Source organism: Ovis canadensis, chromosome X (assembly GCF_042477335.2).
Source record: "Ovis canadensis isolate MfBH-ARS-UI-01 breed Bighorn chromosome X, ARS-UI_OviCan_v2, whole genome shotgun sequence".
Lineage (NCBI taxonomy): Eukaryota > Metazoa > Chordata > Mammalia > Artiodactyla > Bovidae > Ovis > Ovis canadensis.
Window position 1 is genome coordinate 105,813,177 of NC_091727.1, and position 26,870 is coordinate 105,840,046.

Genomic DNA, 26,870 nt, shown 5'->3' on the forward strand with positions numbered 1-26,870 from the left:
AATTAATTTTACTTATTTTGATTACCTTTTATTGGAAAGTAGCCGTGTAAACCATGGTAAAATTTCTGCCATCTTATCCCCAATAGATGTATAGTCTAATATGTTGGTTAGGAATGCTGGCTGTGGGGTTGACTCACCCTGAACTGAAATTCCAGCTCTGGCATTGACTATCTGAATAGCCTTAGGCAAACCACTAAACCTCTCTAATCTTCAGGCTTATGTATCATAGGATTATTGTGAGGCTTAAATGAGATCATGCATGTGAAACCCTTTGCATAATACTTGGCACATGTTAGATACTAAATACATAGAATTTGTAATAATCATTAATGATGAATCCAGTTCCTTGCCTACTGATAAGGGAACTAACATTTGTGAAACTGGATTCTTTACTACTTTCCTCACAGAAATTGAGCTTGGCTAGGAAAATGGCAATTTGCAAGAATGCTTTACAACATTAAGCTCAGTTCTATGCCAAAATCAAGATATTGTCCACATAGTATTAACTGCACCCTACACTTACATCACTTCCTTGGTGGTTCAGGGATTAAGAATCCCCATGCCAATGCAGGAGACCCAGGTTTAGTCCCTCAGTCAGGAAAATCCCCAGGAGAAGGAAATGGCAAACCACTCCAGTATTCTTGCCTGGGAAATATCATGGACAGAGGAGCCTGGCGGGCTACAGTCCATGCGGTCAGAGAGTCGGACATGACTTAACAACTCAACAACAACAACAGCCTTACATCTGGCTGGAATAGGAAAATTAAGTGATTAGACCAATTAGTTTCTCAGAGTGTTTCTAAAATATGAACAAATCCAAAAGACTTATAAGAGTCAGATAAAATAATTTCAAGTGAAAAATGTCTTGATTTTCCCTTTAGTATCTTTGCATGGAGAAATGAGTGTGTGTGCTGGGGGAAAGTGAGGCAGGCCTGCCTAATATCTAACTTCAGCCAGGGTTTTTGAGTGAAGTATGGCTTCTTAGGACTTGATTATCTTTGGTCTTTCTTGTAGCATCTACTGAAAGTCCAAGAGGAATACAAAAGGAAAGAAGCTGAACTGGAAAAAATCAAAGATGACAAGTTACAGGTGGAAAAAATGCTGGAAAATCTCAAAGAAAAGGTACATGAATCCTAAATGTTCCTTTTGCCTTGTTCCTTTCATGCTTTTCAGTGACAATGAAAATGCCCTGGAAGTTCCTACCAAAAGGTGTCAAATGTGGAATCTTTGGTTGAATGGAGATTAAAAGCCTCCTCTCCAGGCTAATTCTTGAATCAAGAGCTCAGCATTTAGATATGAGTCCTTGGTAGTTCTGAAGGTTCAGGAAAGTGTACTTTTCAATGAATAAAATGTCCGTCCATCCATAATATTCCTCAGTCTTCCTTCTTGGAAACGATCAGAGTATATACCTCATCACTGCTTCCTTCAGTCAAAGTCCGTGTGACAGAAAATATTTTTAATTAAGCATTTCATTAAATGAAGAAACTCAAGTACAACTAGAACATTGAACATTGACATTTCTTTGCAGACACTCCATCTAGTATAATAATGAGCTGCTGTAGGTTGAAATGGCCAAAACCAAAAGTGGGGGGGATGGCGGGTGGGGGGGACTGGAAAGCACACAAGGAGACACATTATGCTAAAGCTAGATAATAGTAACAGGGAAGACAAAATGGGATTCTGCCTAATGAGAGTCCACAGCCATAAGAACCGCCAACAAGGACCTCAGAGAAAGTCTACTAAATTTCTGGATGAATTAATGTATCGCAACCATGCATCGGGTGTCCAGTCTATTTAAGGTGCATAAAGTCAACTGGTGGCATCTCTGTGTCACACCTCTCTAACCTCCTTTATGCCTGAACCAAGTGAAGTTATTCTCTGAAAAGAAAGGCCCATTGACCAGAGCTGCCTGACTTTAATGTCTCAGAAGGATGAGAAGATTAGAAGCTTAGACCAAGAACCAGAAATCAATTCCACAGTTCTGCAGTTCCACAAGAACTTGTGCCCTTTCTCTTCTGTGCTCAGCTCAGAAAGATGCAATGCATACAGGCCCTGGGTGTGTTTGTGAGCCTACTGACTCCCCTGGAGTGCCATTAAGAACTGGCAACCTTGATGTATTTGAAACAAATGATGGAAAGTGTTTTCCAGAGGCCATTTGCAATATGCTTTTAATTCTTCCACTTCATAAAACCAACTCACTTTCCCGTTTTGTGGGTGCTATTAAAGAAACCAGCATAATTCCAGTCAAATTCATTTATCAAGCATTTAATTGAAAAGTGCCAAAGCTGCTCTATTTAGCAGGACTTGCCTCATACAAGCAGAGCTTCTAAAATGTCCCAGAGCTTCTACTTAGCTCTGTTTCACTTCATGCATAAAATGGAATGTGTTGTGTAGCCAGAAGGCTATAGATAAACAGGGGGTTACACTAATGACATTAAGCTTAAAATCACTCTTCAGGATTGACATCACTAATTGACTTGAGGACATCAAGTGTAATCAGCTCTCTGCTTTGTAAAGTATTTCATTTAAAGAAGCGAAGGGTCAAATGGTACAGAAGAATCTTGCAGTTTTAGAACTAAGTCTAAGTGTTTCCCATTTTGAAACTGCATATACCATGAAAGAAAGTGAAGTCGCTCAGTCATGTCCGACTCTTTGCGACCCTGTGGACTATAGCCTACCAGGCTCCTCCATCCATGGGATTCTCCAGGCGAGAATACTGGAGTGGGTTGCCATTTCCTTCTCCAGGGACTCTTCTTGACCCAGGGAGCAAACCTGGGTCTCCCTCATTGCAGGCAGACGCTTTAACCTCTGAGCCACCAGGGAAGCCATGGAGTGGCAGCGAAAGAGGACAGAAGGAGAGATGCAACTGATAATGAGAAACATGTGAGTCAGAATATGTTTTTGTCCTGTTATTTTAAGGGAGGCTTCCTTCAGAGAAAGTCATGAGAGTTCGTTATAAACTGATCTTCTCTGGGAAGCTGATTTGTGACCACATATTTCAAACTGACACAATTAGGTTAGAAAGCAAAGTACCATCACATTAGACTGGAAAAATAATTTCAGGTTGAAAGGAAAGCAATAAGTTTTGGTGAGGAGGGATCTTTTTTCTTTTTGTTTGGGTTTCTTGACAGTAAACCACAGTGTGAGTTATCGTCAGTGTTTTGCAATATAACAATGTGACTTATGTCCGTCTTCCTGCAGAAAGAACTAGCTCTTTGAATCTGCTAGTAAAATGCAAGGTGATAAGCAGCCCTTCAATATACCTTCTAATGTTTTTAAATGCCAGCTGTAATAAAATTGAAGTCAGGTTTCAGTCAGGCTGCATTTTGATTCAAGATAGCTAAAACTTCTCAGAATGTCTTCATATCTTAAATCAACCCCAATCTGTTAAACTCTCACACTTAAGAAATGTCTTATTGGATCATGTAATGTTTTAAGGGGGTTAGAAGCAGATGTACAGCCTGTGGCTTAGAAGTGAGCCAGCAGTTTAAATCAAACTTGGCATGATGGTTACTGACCAGATTAGATTCCAAAGGCCAAAGATTGAGTAGGTCATCAAGAAAGATTTCCCTTCTGACTACAGCCTGGAAGCCTGTAAATCCACAAAACAACATGTCTTGCAGCAAAGACCATTAGTTTCATTCAGGGACAGCATCCTGGAAGCTTTGAATGCATCTTTAAAGGAAAAAAAGAAGGAAGCCTGTCCCTGCTGAGAGCTTGTGGAAGGAAAGAAGTGACAAAACATTTGAGTCAACCATGATCCACTCCCCTTGCAGGCCATTTCCCCTGCACTCTCTTTTACAATAGCAGTGATACTGAAGCAGGGATTTCTTTCATTCCTTCTTCTGAAGACTCTTCCTTCACAGTCATAATACAGAAAAGATGTTCTCAGTACCCAGAGAGAGAAAGAAAGATCCAAGAGAGGTCTGGAGGCTTTTTCAGTTTGGTTGTTGGTCATGGATTTCACCTGTGCCCTCTTGTGAACTATATCCACTGTGCTCAGAAAGAGAAAACTTTCAACAACAAGGAAGGCCACTGATTACTGATAGTTTTGGCAGCAGTCATTTCTTGCTTTAAAGTCATAAATATCCTAACTGATGATGCCCTTATCAGAGAGAAGAGAGAGAGAAAGAGAGCTGATAGTCAATAAATAAAGACTCTAGTTTTCAGTTCAAGAGCCAACAGTTGATTACCCATGAGTGGATCAGCTATTGTAGATTCTCCATTCAAATATGGGACTGACCTTTAGCAGAGTGTGGAACCTAAAATAAAAAAGAATGGTCCTTTTCACATTGGGTGGCCTGGGATGAAATCCTGGCTCTATCATTTTCTAGCAATGCGATCTTAGGCAAGTTACCTAATTTATCTGAGCCTCACTTTCCTCACCTGTAGAATGGAGATAAAACTTACCTGCCAGTTCCTGGCATCTCACAGACAATTAATGCTGGGTAGGGTACCAGACTTGGTCTGGTTCCCAAGTCAAGAATGATGAAGGCAGAAGGAAAAAAGAACTAGTGAAAATATATGTCTAAATTTGTGTGTGTGTTTTGAAGCCTTATAAGTAAGCTTTGGATTATCAGTGATGCTTTTATAGTTTATGCTATTTTCTCTTCCATTCAATAATCAAAATTGCACAGTGTTGCTTTTGAGGTACTGTTAAGAAGTTCCCTGTTGTATAATTGGAACCAAGTCTGTTACCATATGGGGCGTCCCTGGTGGCTCAGTGGTAAAGAATCCACCTGTCAATGCAGGAGACCTGGGTTCGATCCCTGGGTTGGGAAGATCCCCTGGAGTAGGAAATGGCAACTCACTCCAGTATTCTTTTGCCTGGAGAATCCCATGGGCAGAGGAGCCTGTGGGGCTATAGTCCATGGGGTCTCACAGAGTCGGATGCAACTGAGCACAACAACATAATTGGAGAGCTTCCCAGGTGGCTCAGTGGTAAAGAATCTGCCTGCCAATGCAGGAGATGCAGGAGACATGGGTTTGATCCCTGGGTTGGGAAGATCCCCTGGAGGAGGAGATGGCAACCCACTCCAGTATTCTTGCCTGGAGAATCCCATGGACAGAGGAGCCTGGCGGGCTACAGTCCATAGGGTTGCAAAGAGTTGGACACGACTGAAGCAACTTAGTACGCACGCACGCACTGTTACCATATAAGGTGCACTAACCTAGAAGACATATTATTCCCACAGGAAAGCTGTGCCTCTAGACTGTGTGCATCGAGCCAGGATAGTGATTACCCTCTGGAGAAGACTCTGAACAGCTGTCCTGTCAAATCTGAACGCGAAGCCCTGCTAGTGGGTAAGGAAGTGAACACATTCAACGTATAAAGTGCAGTGGAGTGGGGGAAAGAAGTAACCTAGGATGAGTGAGCACACGCCAAGCGTTCATGAGGCATTCCAGTGCAAGAACCCAGAGTCCTGAAGATGACAGGATAAGGACAAGTACAGATTTCAGTCAAAATGGTAACAGCATCTCCCAGCCCTCTTCAAGCTCCTGGTGGCCACTGCCACATCAAGTGTGTCACTATAAACACTATGCTAAGAGGGGGTCTGCCAGAGAAACACGTGGTAGATTTTTAAAAGTTAGGTAAGCCCTCTCACTCCCTTTCAAGGGGCAGTGCAGACATTGTTTGGCAGAGAGCTTCCCCAGATGAGCCTCTTAAATCTTCCCAGGTTACTGGCAGGCAACCCAGGAGGCTGTCTGTGGGGTATTTGAACACTGATAGGCTCTGATAAGATAAATGCTAGAATTGCTCTCACTACATAGAAATTGATTGACAGAGGCAAGATAGCATAAGTGGTTAAGGAATCAGACAGAACTGGCTTCCTGTCTTGACCTCTCCATTTCCATCACTGAGCTTCAGTTCCTCCATCTTCAAAATGGGAATAATATTAGCTATCTCAAAGCAGCTGTAGGTATTAAATACAACAATTCATCTAAATCACTTAACACAGTGTCCAGCCCATAGCAAGCCCTCAATGAATGAGAACCATTTTGCATTTAATGGCACTATTCACAAATGCTTGTTGACTTTACATTCTGTTTGGAAAACAGTGGCAGATGGAGGTCTGAAAATATTCAGTCATTTTAAAAGGGCTGATCTTGGGCCTCAGCAGATAATCCCAGCTGCCTTCTAGGAATCTGAGCCGCACAGTAGTCCCACCCCAATCTCGAAAGTTCTCCACACTAATTAGCTTCTGCATATTTTGAAGATATATCTGCCTCCTTCAGTAATGGATATTATATTCAGATCTAACACTTTGATATGATAATAAAGATGCACAGGGGATCTGCCAGTATGTCTTCAAGAAGAGTGACAACTTATTTCCGTTTTCCAACTCAAAGTTCTTTAACAAATTGGCATGGCAACAGGGAGACCTGTCAGAGGAGAGCCATGAGTAGGAGGAAGCCTCTGAAAATGGATAGTTCTAGAAACATAGATTCTTAAGATAAGTGTTTCATGTTTTGCTTTGTATTTTTAAAGAAAGAAGTCTTGAGCTGGCCGAACGGAAGATCTATTTTTTTTAAAATTGGCTATTTGGGTGTGAACCCACAAAAACTACTTCATGTTTTGAAACCTCTGGAGTTATTTCTTGGCGTTTGACAGCCTTTCTTGGTCATAGCATCTAGAATTCCTTTGAGCATGGACTGTATTCTTCAGAATTTATGTTTCTCAGCTTGAGTCAGTGTTCGGAAATTCAATTTACCAAGTCATTTAAGAGGAAAGTAGTGTTATAAGCAATAGTATCCATTTTGGGTAGAGTTTCGAATCCTACCATCAATTCTTCCTGGATCCTCCAACCCACCCACTTGCCATCTAATATTTGGAGGATTTTTGCAAAGAACTTATTTGCACTTCAACCTACTATTTAAACTTGTAATACACTTTGTCAATTGCTTAAAGGGATAGACAAGTTGTAGTTTTATAAACCAAACTGAAATTACCTTTTATTTCTTGCCAGTTTTCAGTAAGCTCAATTCTGAATCCATGTGATAAACCTAAGATTTTAGGAAAGGAGATGAATTTTTTTAAAAAAAGAAAAAAATAGTAGACTTTTGAACAATTTATATTCTATCTGTTGCCAGAGAAAGTAATATTAGCACAAGTAACCTGATGGCCAAAATAATCAAGGCAATCTATGTAGCTGCCGATCACCCCAGAGTTATGCTGAGTAGGAGTTATGCACATTTCTGGAGGCTGTAAATTGCTATAAGAATTCTGATACTGGAAGAGATTCAGGTCTCTGAGGACAAGCAGAATGCTAGTCATCACCTGAGTGAATCAAATGTTTGTCTTTTCTTTACAGAGCTACTCACAGGATAAAACCCAAATACAATCAACAGATTCTCTTGTGAGAAGCACAAGTTTAATCGGGCAAAGTACACGATTTGTACTCTTGCCACAACAGCAAGACATGATTAAATGCATAAGGGGCTAAAATCCAATGTAAGACAATGCAGAAGAACTGCAAAAAACCCAGCACAATTGAAATTCATTGTAAAATTTTAAATTCATTGTAAAATGTAGAACTCAAATGGCGTTTAGCCATCAGGATGATGGGAGTGACTCCTCAAATGCCAGTTTTTCTCCAGGTGGTATAGGGTAGTGAGAGGCAGTCCAGAGAGTGGTTGAGAGTGACTGTTTGGGTTCAAATACCTGCCACTTACCAGCTGTGTGACTTAGGGGGTTACTTAAACATTCTGTGCCTCAATGTCTCCTCATCTGTGAAAGGGGAATGGTAATACCTACCTCACAGGGTTGTTGTGAAGATTAAATGAGTGTGTGTGTGTGTGTGTGTGTGTGTGTGTGTGTGTGTAATGAGTGTATATCTGTGTGTGTATATATAAATATATGCAAACTTAGAAGAGTACCTAATATGTAATATGGTGTACATATGGACTGACTCTTGCTAGCCACTATCATATGGCATCTCAGCGAATACAATGCTCAAGTGTAACCTCCATGCTGTTGTCTATATAGGAATTATCTCCACATTCCTTCATGTCCACCCATTTGGAGCAAGCATTGAATATATCTGCTCCTACTTGCACCGTCTTGATAATAAGGTATGTGGGGTCCTGAGATGGGCATGCAATACGATGTAGGGTTCTTTGTGAACAGGTGGCCTCACTCTTCTCAAGCACAAATAAGTCACTAGTAATCACTGTAAGGAAAATTCCTTCACCTATTCTCTCACTGTGATTCAGCATCAAGTTTCTCTCTTGCAAGTAGGGCGGCCATCTGTCCTTGTTTGCCTGGGGCTGAGGGGTTTCCTGGGACTTGGGACTTCCAGTGCTGATACTGGGGAAGTCCTGGGCCAATCTAAATTAATTGGCCACCCTACTTCCAAGATACATCTTAGAAGAATTTTCTTCCTTCCTCTTAATTTACATAGCAAATCCTAATTAAGCATTATTTCTCACCAATCAAACTTCTGCCCTGGGCCTTTAGACATTAGCAAATCTAAATTTTCAATTGGAAGTCTTACTCCAACCACCTCCCAGACTATTCATATCACCACTGCCGTTATCTAAAATGACACAATCCAGGCAGGGACACAAGAAGTTGGAACAATGAGTCTGTAATACAGACTGAATGTTTGCTCACAGCTGATCTCATGGACCAGTTTCTTCCCTGGATGCCACCTGTAGGGAACTCACAAAGCCTCGGGAGCAAGGGTAAGTGCCAGTTACCTAGAAAGCCAAGGATGCATGCCTCATATAGGCAGGAGGGGGCATGTGACTCCTCAGAATAAATAAAGTCCTGATAGATCTTTTTTCAGAAGCAGAATTCAGTTAAAGCTGCTCATGGATTGTACTCACTATTTCACAGGTTCTGGGCCTTTCGACAAGTGCCATTGGAATACAGATTCCTGATAGTCAGCTGTCCAAAGTGTTAAGCCATTTAAGAATATGTCCTCTTAATAGAGGCACTGGCCCATATGGAAATCCAGAAGGTGATTCATCCTCCTCGTGGCATTTGTTTTAGTTCTAGCTAGCACTCCCCTGTCATTTATCTCTGGGAAGAGATGCTATTCTGCAGTTAAGTGGCTGGCCCATTTGACAGTGAAAAGAGGGATGGAATGTGAGCACCAGGAACAAGGGATCTGTTGAAGTGATTTGAAATTGAACTCTGTGTTAATAAAAACAATCTTTTTTTAATTGCAAAAATAATGCAAACATATTATCTTTTAAATGTAAGCAATATAGAACCAGAGTAAAGGCAAATGGACAGTTCCCCGCAATGCCACCTCTTAAGGGTAACCATCATTGGTGGTTTGGCATATCTTATTCAGACTCTTTTGTATATATCTGCTGTATCTATATTGTATGTATATTTCTATAAACAGTATAGATTTATGTTTTTTGCAGTGAGGATTCAATTCTACATGATACTCTGCAGTGTGCTCCTTTTACTTGACTGGATACAGCCCACCGCTAGCACTGGGGACAAAGCATGATCTGACTCCCAGTGTAGTGCCAGTTCCTCCTGAGCAGCTTCCTGCCAGGGTAGTGCCAGGGCCTCCCAAAGCGAGTCTGCAGTGGTACCAGTGGAATCTGGGGGGCCCTCCTACCAGCTTTAGGAATGTTCAGGGTGGCAGCAACTTGGGGTTTCTTTGCAGATCCCCTCGTGCTCTTCAGTCAGGTCCTAGTGCCCAAGTTCACAGTTGGAAAGCTGCTACTAACATAAAGATGACCACATGAAGCAAGCCCTAAGGGTCCACAGATTTGTTTTGGGTTTTGTATTGATATGTGTGTGTGAGAGAGAGAGAGAGGTGGGAACACAGAGCTATTTATTCCTGTCACTTTTCCTTTGAAAACTAAGACATGTGTGAAGACTTCTGCTTTGGTGGCAGCCATTTCTGCCTCCCTCCCCTCCCCAAAGGGTTTGCAGCTTCAGTGGACCTGAACATAACATCACCAGCACTGATAAGCCATCATTCAGCTGGCTGCAGACTCAAGGCTCTCCACACGACTGACGCCAGCTCTTTCCCAGAGAAAGCTCGGTGGCGATCAATCTCAAAAACATCCTTCTAAGTGAAAGAAACTGTCACAAAAGGCTATAGATTGTACGATTGCACATGTATGAAATTTCCCCCCAGAATGTAAAGCCACAGTGAAAAAACCTGAGTCTGGGTTGGGGAGTAAGGACACAAAGGAACACAAAGTGACACAAAGGGACTTTGGTGGGATGTTCTAAAACTGAATTGTGGTGACAGTTGCATAATTGTATGACTTTACTAAGATTCATCAATGTGTACATATACAGTAGGTGAATTTACTGTATATAAGTTATACCTAAATAAAGCAGCTATGAAATACAGAAGCAAACAGAAAGCTCAGTGGACTCAGCTGATCATAGCAGAAGAAGGCTTCCATCTGGAATCCATTCAACCAGCCACACATGCACAGGGAGGGGAGGGTCAACCCCACACCCAGCACACACATGTGCACATCAGCTTTCTAAAGCAGTACTAGGGGGAAAGCCAGGTTAGGAAGGTGGGGCTGGTTTTGAATGGAGATGTCCTCTCTCTCCCACAGATCTGTACCAGTGATGTGGAATGTCTCATGAGCCGACTCCAGCACACCTTCAAGCAGGAAATGACTGGAGTGGGAGCCAGTCTGGAGAAGAGATGGAAATTCTGTGGCTTTGAGGGCTTGAAACTGACCTGAATCCCTTTGCTTAACAACCTGGGATCCTGAAAATACATGTGTGTTGGACAAGCTTTTAGAAAGTGATTTGTATTTTCAATGCTTTTCAAGTGGAAATTGCTTTAAATTTGTCAGTTCATTCCTGGAATCTCTTTTGAGTTAAAATAAGGATCCTAGAACAGCACTCCGAGCTACAGGCCCTATAAAGAAGTCGACTTAAACCTCAAGTGCTGTAACTTCCTCTCTTTCTGTCAATTGGTTGTCTATTTTATTATTAGTATTAAAAAGGCCTGAGGCTAATGCGTATTTAGGGTGTTTTCAGTGTCTGTACTACTGTTGTAGACTTTGGTATTTTTTAAACACTGTTAACTGAAATGTTTTGATGATTTGTACGTGATTTGTGTTTCAGAACTTCTCTTTACATTAATGTTGCTACTGGTGAGAGGAATGACAGGAGCTCTAGCGACTCCATAACTGACGTTGTCTTTCCAATTCCCAGTAGGCCAGTGAGTGAATAACGCATCAGTGTCTTCTAGAAGGTGCTTGACCAGGTTCACCTTTTAAAAGACAAAGCATGGTTTGTGGCTTTTTGCAAAATTACTGTGAACCAAACGTTGACAAATGTTTCTGAGTTATTTTCTCTAACATGTCAGATAACAGGTTTATTTCAAAATTAAAAAAAAAAACACAATGTATTCACGGAAAGCAAGTGTCCAGTATGACTGGCATGTGTATGTGGTATTCAGAATCACCTTGTAAATAGTTTGCTTTTAAAGGAGGGCATGTTTTCTATGTATTAAAACACACCTGTGTGCTCACCTTCACAAAAACACACACATACACATTGGCAGAAGGAGTCTATTTTAATATGCTTTCTCCTCCAGCCTTCTGACAACGTCTGGTGGTCCCTTTTCTTTTACTGTCAGTGTGTTGAATTGCAAACCATGTACTGCTGTAAATACTATGTTTACTTCATGCTGAGTGTTTGCAAACAATTGATAGGAGTATTAATAGAGAATTCTTGATAATGAATAAATAATGGGCTAGGGTGTGTGAAGCTTCGTGCAAATAGGTCAGCTCCACCTGGAGTGCTGAGTGCTGAGGACAAGTCCAGTTGTGCGTGGACCAGTCAGAAGTCCTGCTTGATGGGAAAGAAAGGGAAAAGATGAGGACTGGGGGCTTATATCCTGAGGCAGAGGTGGTCTTTTCTTCTGTGGTGGTGGTGGTGCTTATAATAACATCAGCATGCCCTCCCTTGAGTCTTGATTGAAAAGAAGAGAATGTACTAAGTAAGCAAGGCCAATGAAGAGTATTTCAGGAAAATACTTTGTAAATCAGATGTCAGTAGTGTTCAAAGTTGTATTTTTAAAAGATAAATATTCCTTTTTATACCTCAGTTTGGTGTCCTGTTTTGAATTTTTTGCTAAGTAATCCTTTAGTAAATCATCTCGATTTCCTCCTTTGAGTTACCAGAATATTGGAAGAAGATGCTAAACCTTCTGCTTTGACAGCTAGAAATAGGATTCCACAGCAGCCCATTCAGGCTGAAAGCTGGCTTCCCCCTAAGTACCCAGCTGTGGCACCAGCAGGAAGCGAAGGTTATTTTTACACTAGCTTCCTCACTGAAGCATCTCTGTCATCAACGCTACAGAAAGCTTTGATTCATCAGTCTCAGGGGTCCTGGAATGCCTTGTTTTAATAACATCTATGAAATCAGGGGAAATTTGCCACTTATCAATTATTTCTTATTTAAAAAAGTTAAATAAAATGCATTTAAAGCAACACCCAGGCCGCTTGTTCTCCTTCCCTTGATCCACTTGTATAAATGCTCTTTTTCTATTATTCCTGCCAATTTAGTCCAGGTGTACTGCACCCAACCTGCTTGAATATACTACTTGCAATGGTAAATTTTGTGTCTCAAGTTTGCTACACTGTAGTGCCCAGTTGCTTGGTCCAACACCAGTCTAGATGTCGCTGTTAAGGTATTTCTGAGATGTGATTAACATTTAAACCAGTAAACTTTGAGTAGCATATCTTACCCTCCATAATGTGGGTGGGCCTCGTCCAGTGAGGTGTGAAAGACTGAAAACCTCCAAGGAGAAAAGAATTGTGTCTCCAGATTTCTTTGGACTCAAAACTGCAGCATTAACAGCAGTCAGAATTTCTAGACCGTTAGCCAGTCCTACAAAATATCAAACTTGCCAATACCCACAATCACATCAGCCAACTCCTATTTAATATATATATACATACACACACACACACACACATATGTATATATACATCCTATTGGTTCTGTTTTTTGGAGAATCCTAATGCAGCAGTCCAGAGTTGTTAAAACGTATAAAAATAGAACATGTTTGTATTATTGTACGTAATCAAATTGCAGCACATACCATCTCTCACAATCTTTTTCATTCATCATAGAAATCTATTAAAGAAGCTACTTTTCCCCTTAACAACTGCCCAGTGCTATTTATTGTTCTGTTGTTCCTCCTGAATTTTGAAATTTTACTGTTTTGTTATTTTGAGGAGATATAGGAGTTAGATTTTTCCAGATAAAAGTGAATAGAAGCATTCTTTTATTTTGCAAATGGCTGTTTCATCTCTCTTCCTAGTCCTGTGACATTGCCAGTTCTGTTTTTTTTAAATATTACCAAGTGGCTTATTAAATGTCTCTCATGCAAATGGAAAAGTTAGTTTTCAGAGAAAACTGGACACGTATCTATATTCAAGTTATACAGTGTTTCATATTTAATTGTGCCCCCAAATGTATGCTTTTCATATAATGCAGAATAAACTGTGTTACTTGAAAAGACAGCATAGATGTGCAAGACCTTTTGACTCACCTGGTAGGACTGGGTGAGCCTGGGGATTCTTAGGTGTCTTGGACAGTCTATCAAAAAGACCTGGATTCACTTTTCACCACAACTACTACCATCTACTGAGCATCTATTATGCTGCGTAAAGTCACTGTGTGTCTTCAGGCCAGTTACATGGACACGATGGAAGAGTCCATTTTTAAAATAAAGGAGAAACAGTACCTCCCTAGAGAGATGTGGTAAAGATTCAATAAGATAGTGTCTGTGAACGCTCAGCCAGTGCCTAGCCCAGAGTGTGTTCCCAATAGACTTATGATTTTATGATTATGGTTCAGTCAAAAGTAATTCCGAGTCATGACCTTGCTCTCATTTTAGGAAAATGTTTTTGGGTTCACACCAAGAATTGTGGTTACTGAGCCTTGAGAAAGGAAATTCAGCTGTTGAAACACATTCAGAACACTGACTCAGTCCCAGGCACTCTGCCAGACACTGTGGTATGCAAAAGGAGTATGGCTGGCCCTTGCCCTCAAGGGAGCTAGAAAGGTAGGCTTTAACACACTGAGCTTAAATCCTTCATCCTTGGTAAAACTGTGAGATGTAAGTTGTACTTCACTGTTTCAACTAAGACTCTGAGATGAAAAGTCCCTAAAAGGCAGAGATGAGATTTGAATCTTGGTCTGTCTAAATGAAAACTCAAAACTTTCTATTGACCCAATATCTTATTTAACCTTCATATCAATCTAATTGGTAAGAAGTAGTGATAAGCCCTACATTGTACATACATTCACATGCCCTTATAGAGAATGTGACATGTACGAGCCTTGGTCCTGGAAATTCAAATGGGAACAAAATACAATCTCTTCCTTCAAAAGTGGACACTCTGGTGGGGATGCTAAAGGACACAATTATGTACAAGGTGCTGCAGAAGGGACATCAAGAAAGGCTTCACAAATGTCTGGAAGCGTGAAGTATGGTAACAGGAGAAAACAGGCTCAGAAACGTTCAATTATTTGCCCAAGATACGTAGCTAGTCAGTAACAAAGTCCAGGATTTGAACCCAAATCTGCCTGGTTCCGTTTATTCTCGCAGAGTCAGACATGACTGAAGCAACTTGGCATGCGTGCACACATGAGCACTCAAGGCTATAGGACCTTCTGGAGATGATCTCAGATTTGGGTGGAAAATGGGATGTAGGGCAGAGAGCAGAAAGACTGCTCTCTACCTGTGTTCACTCCATGTCTTGTTTGAATATTAGATTGCCATAAAATTAATAGTCCTTTGGACCTCTGCCACCTTAACTGATTAATATTCCCCAACGAATACCTAATATTGTGCTTCAAAGTGTTTTCAAAGCAAATTCTCTACGTAGACATTGTGTTATCTGATCTTCACAACACTCTCAGAGGCAAATGGTTCCCTTCCCATTATTGCCATGAAGGAAAACACGTCTTGGAAGAAGAGCCATGCCGTAGATCACACAGCTACATGGATGGTGCAGCTGGGCTGAGAATGCAGGACTCCTGAGCCCTCCCAATTTCCACTCCATTCAGCTCCAGCCACTGCCTAGTATGGCTGAGAAAATGTAAAGGAGAGGTTCTTAAGTTTTGGTGCCATGTATCCCTTGGGAAATCTACTGAAGCCTATGAACCCTCTATCAAAATAGCACCTTTCGGCTCAGTTCAGTTCAGTCGCTCAGCCATGTCCAGCTCTTTGCGACTCCATGAATTGCAGCACGCCAGGCCTCCCTGTCCATCACCAACTCCCGGAGTTCACTCAAACTCACGTCCATCGAGTAGGTGATGCCATCCAGCCATCTCATCCTCGATCGTCCCCTTCTCCTCCTGTCCCCAATCCTCTCCCAGCATCAGAGTCTTTTTCCAATGAGTCAACTCTTCGCATGAGGTGGCCAAAGTACTGGAGCTTCAGCTTTAGCATCATTCTTTCCAAAGAACACCCAGGACTGATCTCCTTTAGAATGGACTGGTTGGATCTCCTTGCAGTCCAAGGGACTCTCAAGAGTCTTCTCCAACACCACAGTTCAAAAGCATCAATTCTTCGGTGCTCAGCTTTCTTCACAGTCCAATTCTCACATCCATACATGACCAGTGGAAAAACCATACCCTTGACTAGACAGACCTTAGTCGGCAAAGTAATGTCTCTGCTTTTTAATATGCTAATATGCTACGTAGGTTGGTCATAACTTTCCTTCCAAGGAGTAAGCGTCTTTTAATTTCATGGCTGCAGTCACCATCTGCAGTGATTTTGGAGCCTCCAAAAATAAAGTCTGACACTGTTTCCACTGTTTCCCCATCTATTTCCCATGATGCCATGATCTTAGTTTTCTGAATGTTGAGCTTTAAGCCAACTTTTTCACTCTCCTCTTTCACTTTCATCAAGAGGCTTTTTAGTTCTTCACTTTCTGCCATAAGGGCGGTGTCATCTGCATATCAGAGGTCATTGATATTTCTCCCGGCAATCTTGATTCCAGCTTGTGTTTCTTCCAGCCCAGCGTTTCTCATGATGTGCTCTGCATATAAGTTAAAAAAGCAGGGTGATAATATACAGCCTTGATGTACTCCTTTTCCTATTTGGAGCCAGTCTGTTGTTCCATGTCCAGTTCTAACTGTTGCTTCCTGACCTGCATATAGGTTTCTCAAGAGGCAGTCTGGTATTCCCATCTCTTGAAGAATTTTCCATAGTTTATTGTGATCCACACAGTCAAAGGCTTTGGCATAGTCAATAAAACAGAAATAGATGTTTTCTATTAAATACTTTTAAATACATGAAATACTTTTTTCTATTAAATACTTTTAAATACATGAAATAGAAAGGAACCAACTGTATTGAAATAATACCACTATCAAAACACACGTGTGACATAGTAATATGTGTGCTCCTGTAACATATTAAATAACAATGAGTAATGATGGCTCTAATAACTATTATAATTTTGAAGTACATGAACATAAATATTTCCAAAAATATGCAATAACTTGTGATATGATAATATCATACTTGTGGAAAAATCACAGGTACTGCTAATACCTCCACATTTTGTTTGCCTGCATTTATAATGGAAGAAAATGCCAAGTCTCAGTTAGAGGTCAGTGGAAATCTAAACATATTTTTTCCATCCAAATTCACATGCTTCCTAAGTTCTTTCCACAGTCTCTAGGTTAAAAAAAAAAAAAAAAAAAACTCCTCATAGAGGAGGTTGATTAAATGTAAATTGAGAGCCCCCAAAGTGGGACCAGGATTAATTTCATTAAATACATTAGTGCCCATCACATAGCACCAGTAAATTTTATAAATGATAGAAATACTGATTTTTTTTTTGAAATGGTGAAATTCTAAGTCAATGCAAAGCTGGCAGAAGGGTCCCGCAGCCTGTATTTCTGGGTGAAGAAGTGACAGATGAGCTTCCATGTGAGCAAACACAAAGTACGGCATTTAGGAAACAGTGAGCCAAATGCTATTCACAAGATGTCAGTCTCCAAACTGTCAGTTGCGGCCCAGGAAAGGGAGCTGAGAATCGTTGGGAGAGAAGTCCCTAAAGACACCTGTCCAGTGTGTGGTTGGAATCATAAAAAGACAACAAATTCTAAACATGTTAAAAAATAGAAACAAAATATAAGACATCATCTTATTCTCATTTTTTGAAAAAAGTTTCATAGCCCCATCAGTACAACAGTGTGTTTCCATGTGGCTGGGCCTCCAGACATGAAATTCAACATTTCACTTCAAATGTTGCTCAAGTCATTTTGTCCAAGACACTTCGCCAGCCAGTAGGGAATGCAAAGATGAATATGACAGGGTACCTACCCTTGAGTTTGAAGAGGAGTTCTAAGAATGAAGACTGCTGGGTTTCAATAACAAAATATGTTCTACTGTATGGACCAGAACCATATAGACCAAGAGAAAAACCTGGAATGTTGAATTCAGTATTTTTCACATAATAAGTTCCTTTACCCTCCCCTCTCCTGCTCCCTCTCCTTCCACCTCTGTCTTACACACACACACATACAGACACACGTGTGTGTAGCACTTGGCACCACCAGTATTACAATCATGCTTTATTTATTCAGCAACAGAAGACATTGAAGTATTTGAGTTTACAAGATAACTGAAACATGAAACATCCTTCCAATATCAATTTTTATTTAAAAAATCATTTTAAGTGAAAACATTTCTAAGATGTTTTATATCCAATCCATACTGTTAGAGGATGCTGGACCTGTCCTGACCTTACTGTGATGGCACCATATTGAATCATCATAACTATTAACTAAAAACATTAGTTATGAGAAAACTGCTGAGAAAAGAATATTCTAGAAATGCTGCAGAGAGGGGCAGGCACTTTTAGCCCTTCAGACAGTAGAGATTCTGAGTAATCTGTATCTAGTGGTCCCACAGGCAGCTCTTAGCCCCAGCATTTCTAGAATGATGAGCCTGTGTTAGCATAGGTAGGTAGTGCTGCTGGAGGCTGCTTTTAGCCACTTAATGAGAAAGGATGTATATCAGTGGAATCAGCCAGATTCACCAACCTCTGCCCAAATATGCTAGTGAGAAATACTACCATGAAATGACAATTTGGTTTATCAGACAGCTAACTGAAGCAAATTGGACTCCTTGATTCTGTGTCTGGCCCCGAGCCCTTAGGCAAGTCACTCAGTCTCTGGGTCCCATGAGCGGATGGGAGAGATGATGCTTGCATTGCTGGCTAAGCTTTTCTTTCTCGCTCAACTAATAGAACCGAGTAGGGCCATGACAGAGTCCCTCAGCCTGTAGCGGCCCAGGTTGATGAGCTTGTGCTCTGGCCAGTGTTCAGAAAGTGAATCTGCACTGTTCCCAACTTGGCAAGCCAGTGTCAGCTCAGGGCTCATAGCACATGAGAGTTCTGAGGGACAAAGGTGGAGGGAGGCACAGGTAGAGATATTTTGCTGCCCTCCTCTCCCATGTGAATCCTCTGGTGACTGTATTTACTCCCTTCTGCCCCCAGTTAGCCCATGATTCCCTCCTCCTTCACTCGGAAAGGCACCGGGACAGAATAAAATCATACCTACTGCAGACACCAAGCCCCAAGGCCAGTCTGGAATCAGACTTTCTATGGTCACCTGAACATAACTCTGCTGTGTCCAGCAAGGCAGTCAGAGCCTCTAGCAGCAGCTGCTTCAGCTGGTTCTCATGCTTCAGGCTGTCCTCTGCAGTGGAGTAAGGAAGCCTGTTGAGTCTGTGTGACTCCCAAAACAGGCTATTCTCATGCAACTCACTGTAGCGACAGTGGTCTGCAATGGAAGTATCCCAGCTCACGTTCACAGGGAAGCAGGTATGTCTCACTCACATAAAGGCTATGGGTCCAGAAGTGGACACTTGGAGCAGTATGGAGTGGCCCCTCTGGTTCTTCATTTCTCTGTGAAATATCAGGACTGGCTTATGTGGCATCAACATGCATATTTGTTCCTAATAGATGTTACCCTGAATGTACATATTACTGATCCCAAGAAATACAAATGCCTTCTAAGTACTGCTCCCATCTTTTACCTATCCAGTTGGTTGCTGACTGACTAGTATACATGTCAGCTTTAACAGCCTGTCCCACGGGCTCTTGCCCTTCTTAGCCCTAAGAACCTTCCTTCCCTGTCCAGGAAGCAGCACTGCACTGAGGGTGTGCCTTGCTCACCCCAGGTCTGAGACTCAACTAATTTTAGTTAGATGCAGGCAGCTGGCTCATGGTTCTTGGGGATGACCTGGCATATTGGCACAGGGCAATCATGTTGTACTTCCCACTGTCCCTAGGGCTTCAGCATTTGCTATTGTCAAGCAAAGTCATCCTCAAGGTACCACTCTGCTCAGGAGACAAGAGAATGCCAAGGTCTCAACCAGGAACCTCAGAGCAGACAGGATTGCCTGAGTCCCCTGGTTCTGAAAGTTCCTTTAAAACTCCCCCCAAAAGGCAAAAGCTAAGCCAAAATGAAAATGAATTCAAAAATCTATGCTACTAGACTTCTTTGGCTGTGCAGTGGTTAAGACTCCACACTTCCACTGCAAAGAGCACAGGATTAATCCCTGGTCAAGGAACTAAGGTCCCACATGCTATGTGGCCAAAACAAATAGTTTATGCTATCCCCCAGTGTTCGTAGCAGCCTTAGCTACAATTGCCAAGACATGGAGACAACTTAAGCATCTATCAACACATGAATGACTAAAAGACACACACACGCATGTACATACATACACAATGAAGTACTACTCAGCCATGAAAAGGAATGAAAATTTGCCATTTGCAGCAACATAGATGGACTTGGGCAGTATTATGCTAAATGAAATGTCAGACAAAGACAAACATTATATGATATCACTTATATGTGGAATCTAGAAAACACAATAAACTAGTTAATATAACCAAAAAGAAGTGAAATTAGAACAAAATAGTGGTTACCAGTAGGGAGTGAGGGGAAAAACAGTATAGGGGTGGGGGAGTGGGGGGTACAAACTGTTGGATATAACAAAGGCTCAATGATGTATTGTACAACATGGAGAATATAGCCATTATCTTGCAATAACTGTAAATGGAGAGTAACCTTTCCAGTATATAAATTATATTGAAAAAAAATTTAATGGAGCCCATAAAATATATCACTCAAAACTAAGAAAGTCTGAAGGATGGCAGTGTTGCCACTGTTAACTCTGATGAGACACAAGGCTTGGACTTGGACTTTCCAGGCAAAATGAGATGTTTGACCACCTTAAGGTTAGAGTTGTGTCTTCCTTGTAGCTCATACGGTAAAGAAACTGCCTGAAAAGCAGTAGATCTTGGTTTGATCCCTGGCTCAGGGAGATCCTCTGGAGAAGGGAATGGCAATCCACTCCAGTATTCTTGCCTAGAGAATCCCAAGGACAGAGAAGCCTGGTGGGCTATAGTCTGTGGGGTCGCAAAGAGTCAGACAAGACTGAATGACACTCTACACTACTTCTGTGTGTTGTGATAATAATTATATAAAATATCTTAACATATATTTAGAATTAAATAATCTAAATGTAACTATATTTCACCCAGTATGTCTTTAAATACAATGTAGGAAATATAAGAGTTGAGGACTTAGATATGAACTTCTTAATTAAATAGAAGAAGGTCTCATTTAAAAAAAATTCTTCAATGCAGGTGGTCCTAAGATGGAAGAGGAATAGGATGGGTAAACCACTTTCTCTGCCACAAATTCATCAAAAGAACATTTCAACGCTGAGTAAATTCTACAAAACAACTTCTGAATGCTGGCAGAGGACATCAGGCACCCAGAAAAGCAGATCATTGTCTTCAAAAACAGGTAGGAAAAATATAAAAGACGAAAAAAGAGACAAAGGAGGTAGGGAGGGAGCTCCATCCTGGGAAGGGAGTCTTAAAAAGAGAGAAGTTTCCAAACACCAGGAAACACTCTCACTGCTGAGTCTGTGGCGAGCCTTGGAAGCACAGAGGGCAACATAACAGGGAAGAAAAATAAATAATTAATTAAAACCAACAGATTATGAGCCCAACGGTAACTCCCCCAGCGAAGAAGCAACGCAGACGCCCACATCCGCCACTAGCAAGTGGGGGCTGGGCAGGGAGGCACGGGCTGCAGTGCTTTTTAAGAATCAGGCCGGAATGCCCTGAATGTAACCAGAGCGAACTAACTTGGGCTAGCAAACCAGACTGTGGGATAGCTACCACGCAAAAAGCTCTAACATAAGACACCACCAGGACCATGCACAGACCAAAGGACAGAACAGAAATAGCCGGCTGCAGACCATCCCCCGCCGGTGACAGGCAGCCAGAGCCGTAAGGGCTAAAAGGGGGCAATCGCAGCCCCGGAGAGACTTTACCTACCAAACTGCAAGCAAGCTTCTTTGCTAACTAAGACTTCTTGGGGTTCTGGACAGTCACCATCTGTCTGACAAGGGGCACCTGCTGTACACCCAGAAAACTGAGCAGCAGGGAAAGGTGATAAATCGCAGCAACCGCACTCGCCAAACACCTGAGCTACTCGGTCCTGGGAAGGGCACAAAACGCAGGTGCAACTGAATCTGTGCCTCTGAGGGTTACCTGAGTGACAAGCTTGAGCGGCTTAGACCGGGGAGGTGCATGTAGCCTAGGGCCGGCCTCTGACGGTTCCCTGGCGGAGCAACGTAGAGCCTGAGCAGTGTGCGCCACGTGCAGGGGCATGCCCAGCGTGGCTGAGATACTGTGAGCACACGCCAGTGTTATTTGTTTGCAGCATCCCTCCCTCCCCACAGCGCGACTGAGTAAGTGAACCTAAAAAAAAAAAAAAAGTGTCCACCACCGCCCCCCTAGTGTCAGGGCAGAAATCAGACACTGAAGAGGCCAGCAAATAGAAGAAGCTAAACAGAGGGAACCACCTTGGAAGTGACCCCACACTGCCCACAACACCAGAGAAAGTCCCAGAAATATCTTTACTATTTTTACAACCATTCTCTTTCTCTTTTTTTTTGTTGATGTTGTTGTTTCATTGTTTTTTCTTCTTTTCTTTTTCTTCTCCTTTTTTTTAACTTTAAAAAATTTTTAAGACCTCTATTTCTCCTTTAATTTTAATTTTTATAACCTACTATCACTTTTCCAAAAAAAAGACCCTATTTTTAAAGCAAATGCCAGAGGGGAGGGAAAGATGGCGGAGGAATAGGACGGGAAGATCACGTTCTCCCTCACAAATTCCTCAAAAGAACATTTCAACGCCGAGCAAACTCCACAAAACAACTTCTGTAGGCTGGCAGAGGACATCAGGCAACCAGAAAAGCAGACCATTGTCTTCAAAAACAGGTAGGAAAAAATATAAAAGACGAAAAAGGAGACAAAGGAGGTGGGGAGGGAGCTCCGTCCCGGGAAGGGAAGCCCGTCCCGGGAAGGGAATTTTAAGAAGAGAGGTTTCCAAACACCAGGAAACACTCTCCCTGCCGAGTCTGTGGCGAGCCTTGGAAACACTGAGGGCAACATAACAGGAAGGAAAAATAGATAAATAATTAAAACCAACAGATTACAAGCCCACCAGTAACTCCCCCAGCGGAAAAGCAGCACAGACGCCTGCATCCGCCATTGGGAAGTGGGGGCAGGGCAGGGACGCGCGGGAGGCGCGGGCTGCAGAGCTTTGTAAGAATCGGGCAGGAACGCCCCACGCGCAACCAGAACGATCTAACTTGGGCTAGCAAACCAGACTGTGGGATAGCTACCACGCGAAAAGCTCGAACATAAGACACCGCCAGGACTGAGCACAGAACAAAGGACGGAGCGGAAAAAGCCGGCTGCAGACCATTCCCCGCCGGGTACAGGCAGCCAGAGCCGTAAGGACGGGAAAGGGGCAATTGCAGACCCGGAGAGACTTTACTTACCTAACTGCAAGCAGGCTCCTTTGCTAAGACTTCTGGGGGTGCTGGACAGTCACAGTCTGCCTCACGGGGTGCGCCAGCGGTCCACCCAGAAAGCTGAGCAGCAGCGGCGGAAAAGGTGACAAGCCGCGGCGATTACGCTCGCCAAACTCCTGAGCTACTCGGACCTGGGAAGGGCACAAAGCGCAGTCCCAGCTGCATTTGTGCCTCTGAGGGCTGCCTGAGGGCCGAACCTGAGCGGCTTGGACCGGGGAAGTGCACGCAGTCTAGGGCCGGCCCCAGACGGTTCCCGGCTGAGCATCGTAGAGCCGGAGCGGTTTGTGCGCTGCGAGAAAGGACAGGTCAAGCGGGGCAGAGATACTGTGTACACACGACAGTGCTATTTGTTTGCAGCATCCCCCCTCCCCACAGCGCGACTGAACTAGTGAGCCTAAAAACCAGCAAACAGAAGAAGTTAAACAGAGGGAACCACCTTGGAAGTGAGCCCACACGGCCCATAACATCAGAGAAGAGCCAGATATATTTTTAATTTTTTAATATTTTTAAAATCATTCTTTTTTTTTTTTGCCTTTTGCTTTTTTTTTCTTTTTTTTCCGAGCTTTTTTTTAATTGTTAAGTCTTCTATTTCTCCTCTAATTTTTATTTCTATAACCTAGTATTACTATTTTTTTTTTTAAAAAAAAGACTTTTTTTTTTTTTAAGGCAAACACCATATATACTCTTTGGATGGTTGTTGGTGTTTTGTTTTTTTTGTTTGTTTGTTTTTTAATAATTCTTTTTTTTTCTTTCTTCCTTTTTCCTTCTGCTTTTCTTTAATATTGTATCTTTGAAAATCCAACCTCTACTCCAGATTTTTAATCTTCGTTGTCAATTTTGTACATTTAAAAACCCAAACTTCACTACCCAAGTTTACCTGAGAGCGAGATTACTGGCTTGTCCACTCTCTCCTCCTCTGGCCTCTCCTTTTTCTCCACCAGGTGGCCTCTGTCTCTTTTCTCCCCCATCTCTTCTCTATCCAACTCTGTGAATCTCTGTATGTTCCAGACGGTAGAGAACACCTAAGGAACTGGTTACTGGCAGGATTTGTCTCTCTCCTACTCATTCCTCTCTCTTATCCTCCTGGTCACCTCTGTCTACTTCCTCCCTCTCCTCTTCCCCTGTATAACTCTGTAAATACCTCTGAGCGGTCCAGACTATGGAGCGCACATAAGGAAGTGACTACTGGCTAGCTTGCTCTCTCCTCTCTTGATCTCACCGCATCTCATTCCAGTTACCTCTAACTACCCCCTCCATCTTCTCTTCTCCTTGTAACTCAGTGAACCTCTCTGAGTGTCCCTCAAGGTGGAGAAACTTTTCATCTTTAACCTAGATGTTTTATCATCGGTGCTGTATAGATGGAGAAGTCTAGAGGCTACTGTAAAAATAAAACTGAAAACCAAAAGCAGGAAGCTTAAACCCAAAGCCTGAAAACATTAGAGAACTCTTGAATTCAGGGAACATTAAGCAATAGGAGCTCATCAAATGCCTTCATACCTACACTGAAACCAAGCTCCACCCAAGGGCCAACAAGTTGCAAAACAAGACATACCACCCAAATTCTCCAGCAACACAGGAACACTCCCCTGAGCCTCAATATACAGGCAGCTCAAAATTATCCCAAAACCTTTGATGTCTCATACCCCATTACGGGTCACTCCACTGCACTCCAGAGAGAAGAAACCCAGCTCCACCCACCAAAACTCCAACACAAGCCTCCCTAACCAGGAAACCTTGACAAGCCACTGATAGAACCCCACCCAAAGTGAGGAAGCTCCATAATAAAGAGAACTCCACAAATTATCAGAATATAAAAAGGCCACCCCAAACGCAGCAATATAACCAAGATGAAGAGACAGAGGAATACGCAGCAGGTAAAGGAACAGGAGAGTTGCCCACCAAACCAAACAAAAGAGGAAGAAGTAGGGAATCTACCGGAGAAGGAATTCCGAATATTGATAGTGAAAATGATCCAAAATCTTGAAATCAAAATGGAAACACAGATAAATAGCCTAGAGACAAGGATTGAGAAGATGCAAGAAAGGTTTAACAAGGACCTAGAGGAAATAAAAAAGAGTCAAAATATAATGAATAACACAATAAATGAGATCAGAAACACTCTGGAGGCAACAAATAGTAGAATAACGGAGGCAGAAGATAGGATTAGTGAAATAGAAGATAGAATGGTAGAAATAAATGAATCAGAGAGGAAACAAGAAAAACGAATTAAAATAAACGAGGACAATCTCAGAGACCTCCAGGACGATATGAAACGCTCCAACATTCGAATTATAGGAGTCCCAGAAGAAGAAGACAGAAAGAAAGATCATGAGAAAATCCTTGAGGAGATAATAGTTGAAAACTTCCCTAAAATGGGGAAGGAAATAATCACTCAAGTCCAAGAAACACAGAGAGTCCCAAATAAGATAAACCCAAGGCGAAACACCCCAAGACACATATTAATCAAATTAACAAAGATCAAACACAAAGAACAAATATTAAAAGCAGCAAGGGAAAAACAACAAATAACACACAAGGGGATTCCCATAAGGATAACAGCTGATCTGTCAATAGAAACTCTTCAGGCCAGGAGGGAATGGCAAGACATACTTAAAGTGATGAAAGACAATAACCTACAGCCCAGATTACTGTACCCAGCAAGGATCTCATTCAAATACGAAGGAGAAATCAAAAGCTTTACAGACAAGCAAAAGCTGAGAGAATTCAGCACCACCAAACCAGCTCTCCAACAAATTCTAAAGGATATCCTCTAGACAGGAAACACGAAAAGGGTGTATAAACCTGAACCCAAAACAATAAAGTAAATGGCAACGGGAACATACTTATCAATAATTACCTTAAACGTAAATGGGTTGAACGCCCCAACCAAAAGACAAAGACTGGCCGAATGGATACAAAAACAAGACCCCTCTATATGCTGCTTACAAGAGACCCACCTCAAAACAAGGGACACATACAGACTGAAAGTGAAGGGCTGGAAAAAGATATACCACGCGAATAGAGACCAAAAGAAAGCAGGAGTGGCAATACTCATATCCGATAAAATAGACTTTAAAACAAAGGCTGTGAAAAGAGACAAAGAAGGCCACTACATAATGATCAAAGGAACAATCCAAGAAGAAGATATAACAATTATAAATATATATGCACCCAATATAGGAGCACCACAATATGTAAGACAAATGCTAACAAGTATGAAAGGGGAAATCAACAATAACACAATAATAGTGGGAGACTTTAATACCCCACTCACACCTATGGACAGATCAACTAAACAGAAAATTAACAAAGAAACGCAAACTTTAAATGATACATTAGATCAGTTAGACCTAATTGATATCTATAGGACATTTCACCCCAAAACAACGAATTTCACCTTTTTTTCAAGTGCTCATGGAACCTTCTCCAGGATAGATCACATCCTGGGCCATAAATCTAAACTTGATAAATTCAAAAAAATCGAAATCATTCCAAGCATCTTTTCTGACCATAATGCATTAAGATTAGATCTCAATTAAAGGAGAAAAACTATTAAAAATTCCAACATATGGAGGTTGAACAACACACTTCTGAATAACCAACAAATCACAGAAGAAATCAAAAAAGAAATCAAAATATGCATAGAAACGAATGAAAATGAAAACACAACAACCCAAAACCTGTGGGACACTATAAAAGCAGTGCTAAGAGGAAAGTTCATAGCAATACAGGCATACCTCAAGAAACAAGAAAAAAGTCAAATAAACAACCTAACTCTACAACTAAAGCAACTAGAAAAGGAAGAGTTGGAGAACCCCAGAGTTAGTAGAAGGAAAGAAATCTTAAAAATTAGGGCAGAAATAAATGCAAAAGAAACAAAAGAGACCATAGCAAAAATCAACAAAGCCAAAAGCTGGTTCTTTGAAAGGATAAATAAAATTGACAAACCATTAGCCAGACTCATCAAGAAGCAAAGAG

General features: G+C 41.7%; 1 protein-coding gene across 44 annotated transcripts in view; it reads left to right on the forward strand.

Annotated features, from left to right (window-relative positions):
• ENOX2 (ecto-NOX disulfide-thiol exchanger 2) overlaps window positions 1-12,055 on the forward strand; it is a 284,254-nt gene extending 272,199 nt beyond the window's left edge. For 27 of the 44 annotated variants that reach the window (XM_070292034.1, XM_070292025.1, XM_070292028.1 and 24 more), the window contains 4 exons: window positions 1,015-1,122; window positions 5,196-5,304; window positions 7,988-8,073; window positions 10,549-12,055. In XM_070292034.1, the coding sequence (XP_070148135.1) occupies window positions 1,015-1,122; window positions 5,196-5,304; window positions 7,988-8,073; window positions 10,549-10,680 (435 nt within the window). In that variant the 3' untranslated portion in view covers window positions 10,681-12,055. Of the gene's footprint in view, window positions 1-1,014; window positions 1,123-5,195; window positions 5,305-7,987; window positions 8,074-8,616; window positions 8,686-10,548 lie in introns of all 44 variants that reach the window. The other 17 variants (XM_070292040.1, XM_070292048.1, XM_070292038.1 and 14 more) reach the window with 1 other exon arrangement.
• The last annotated feature ends 14,815 nt before the right edge of the window (window positions 12,056-26,870 follow it).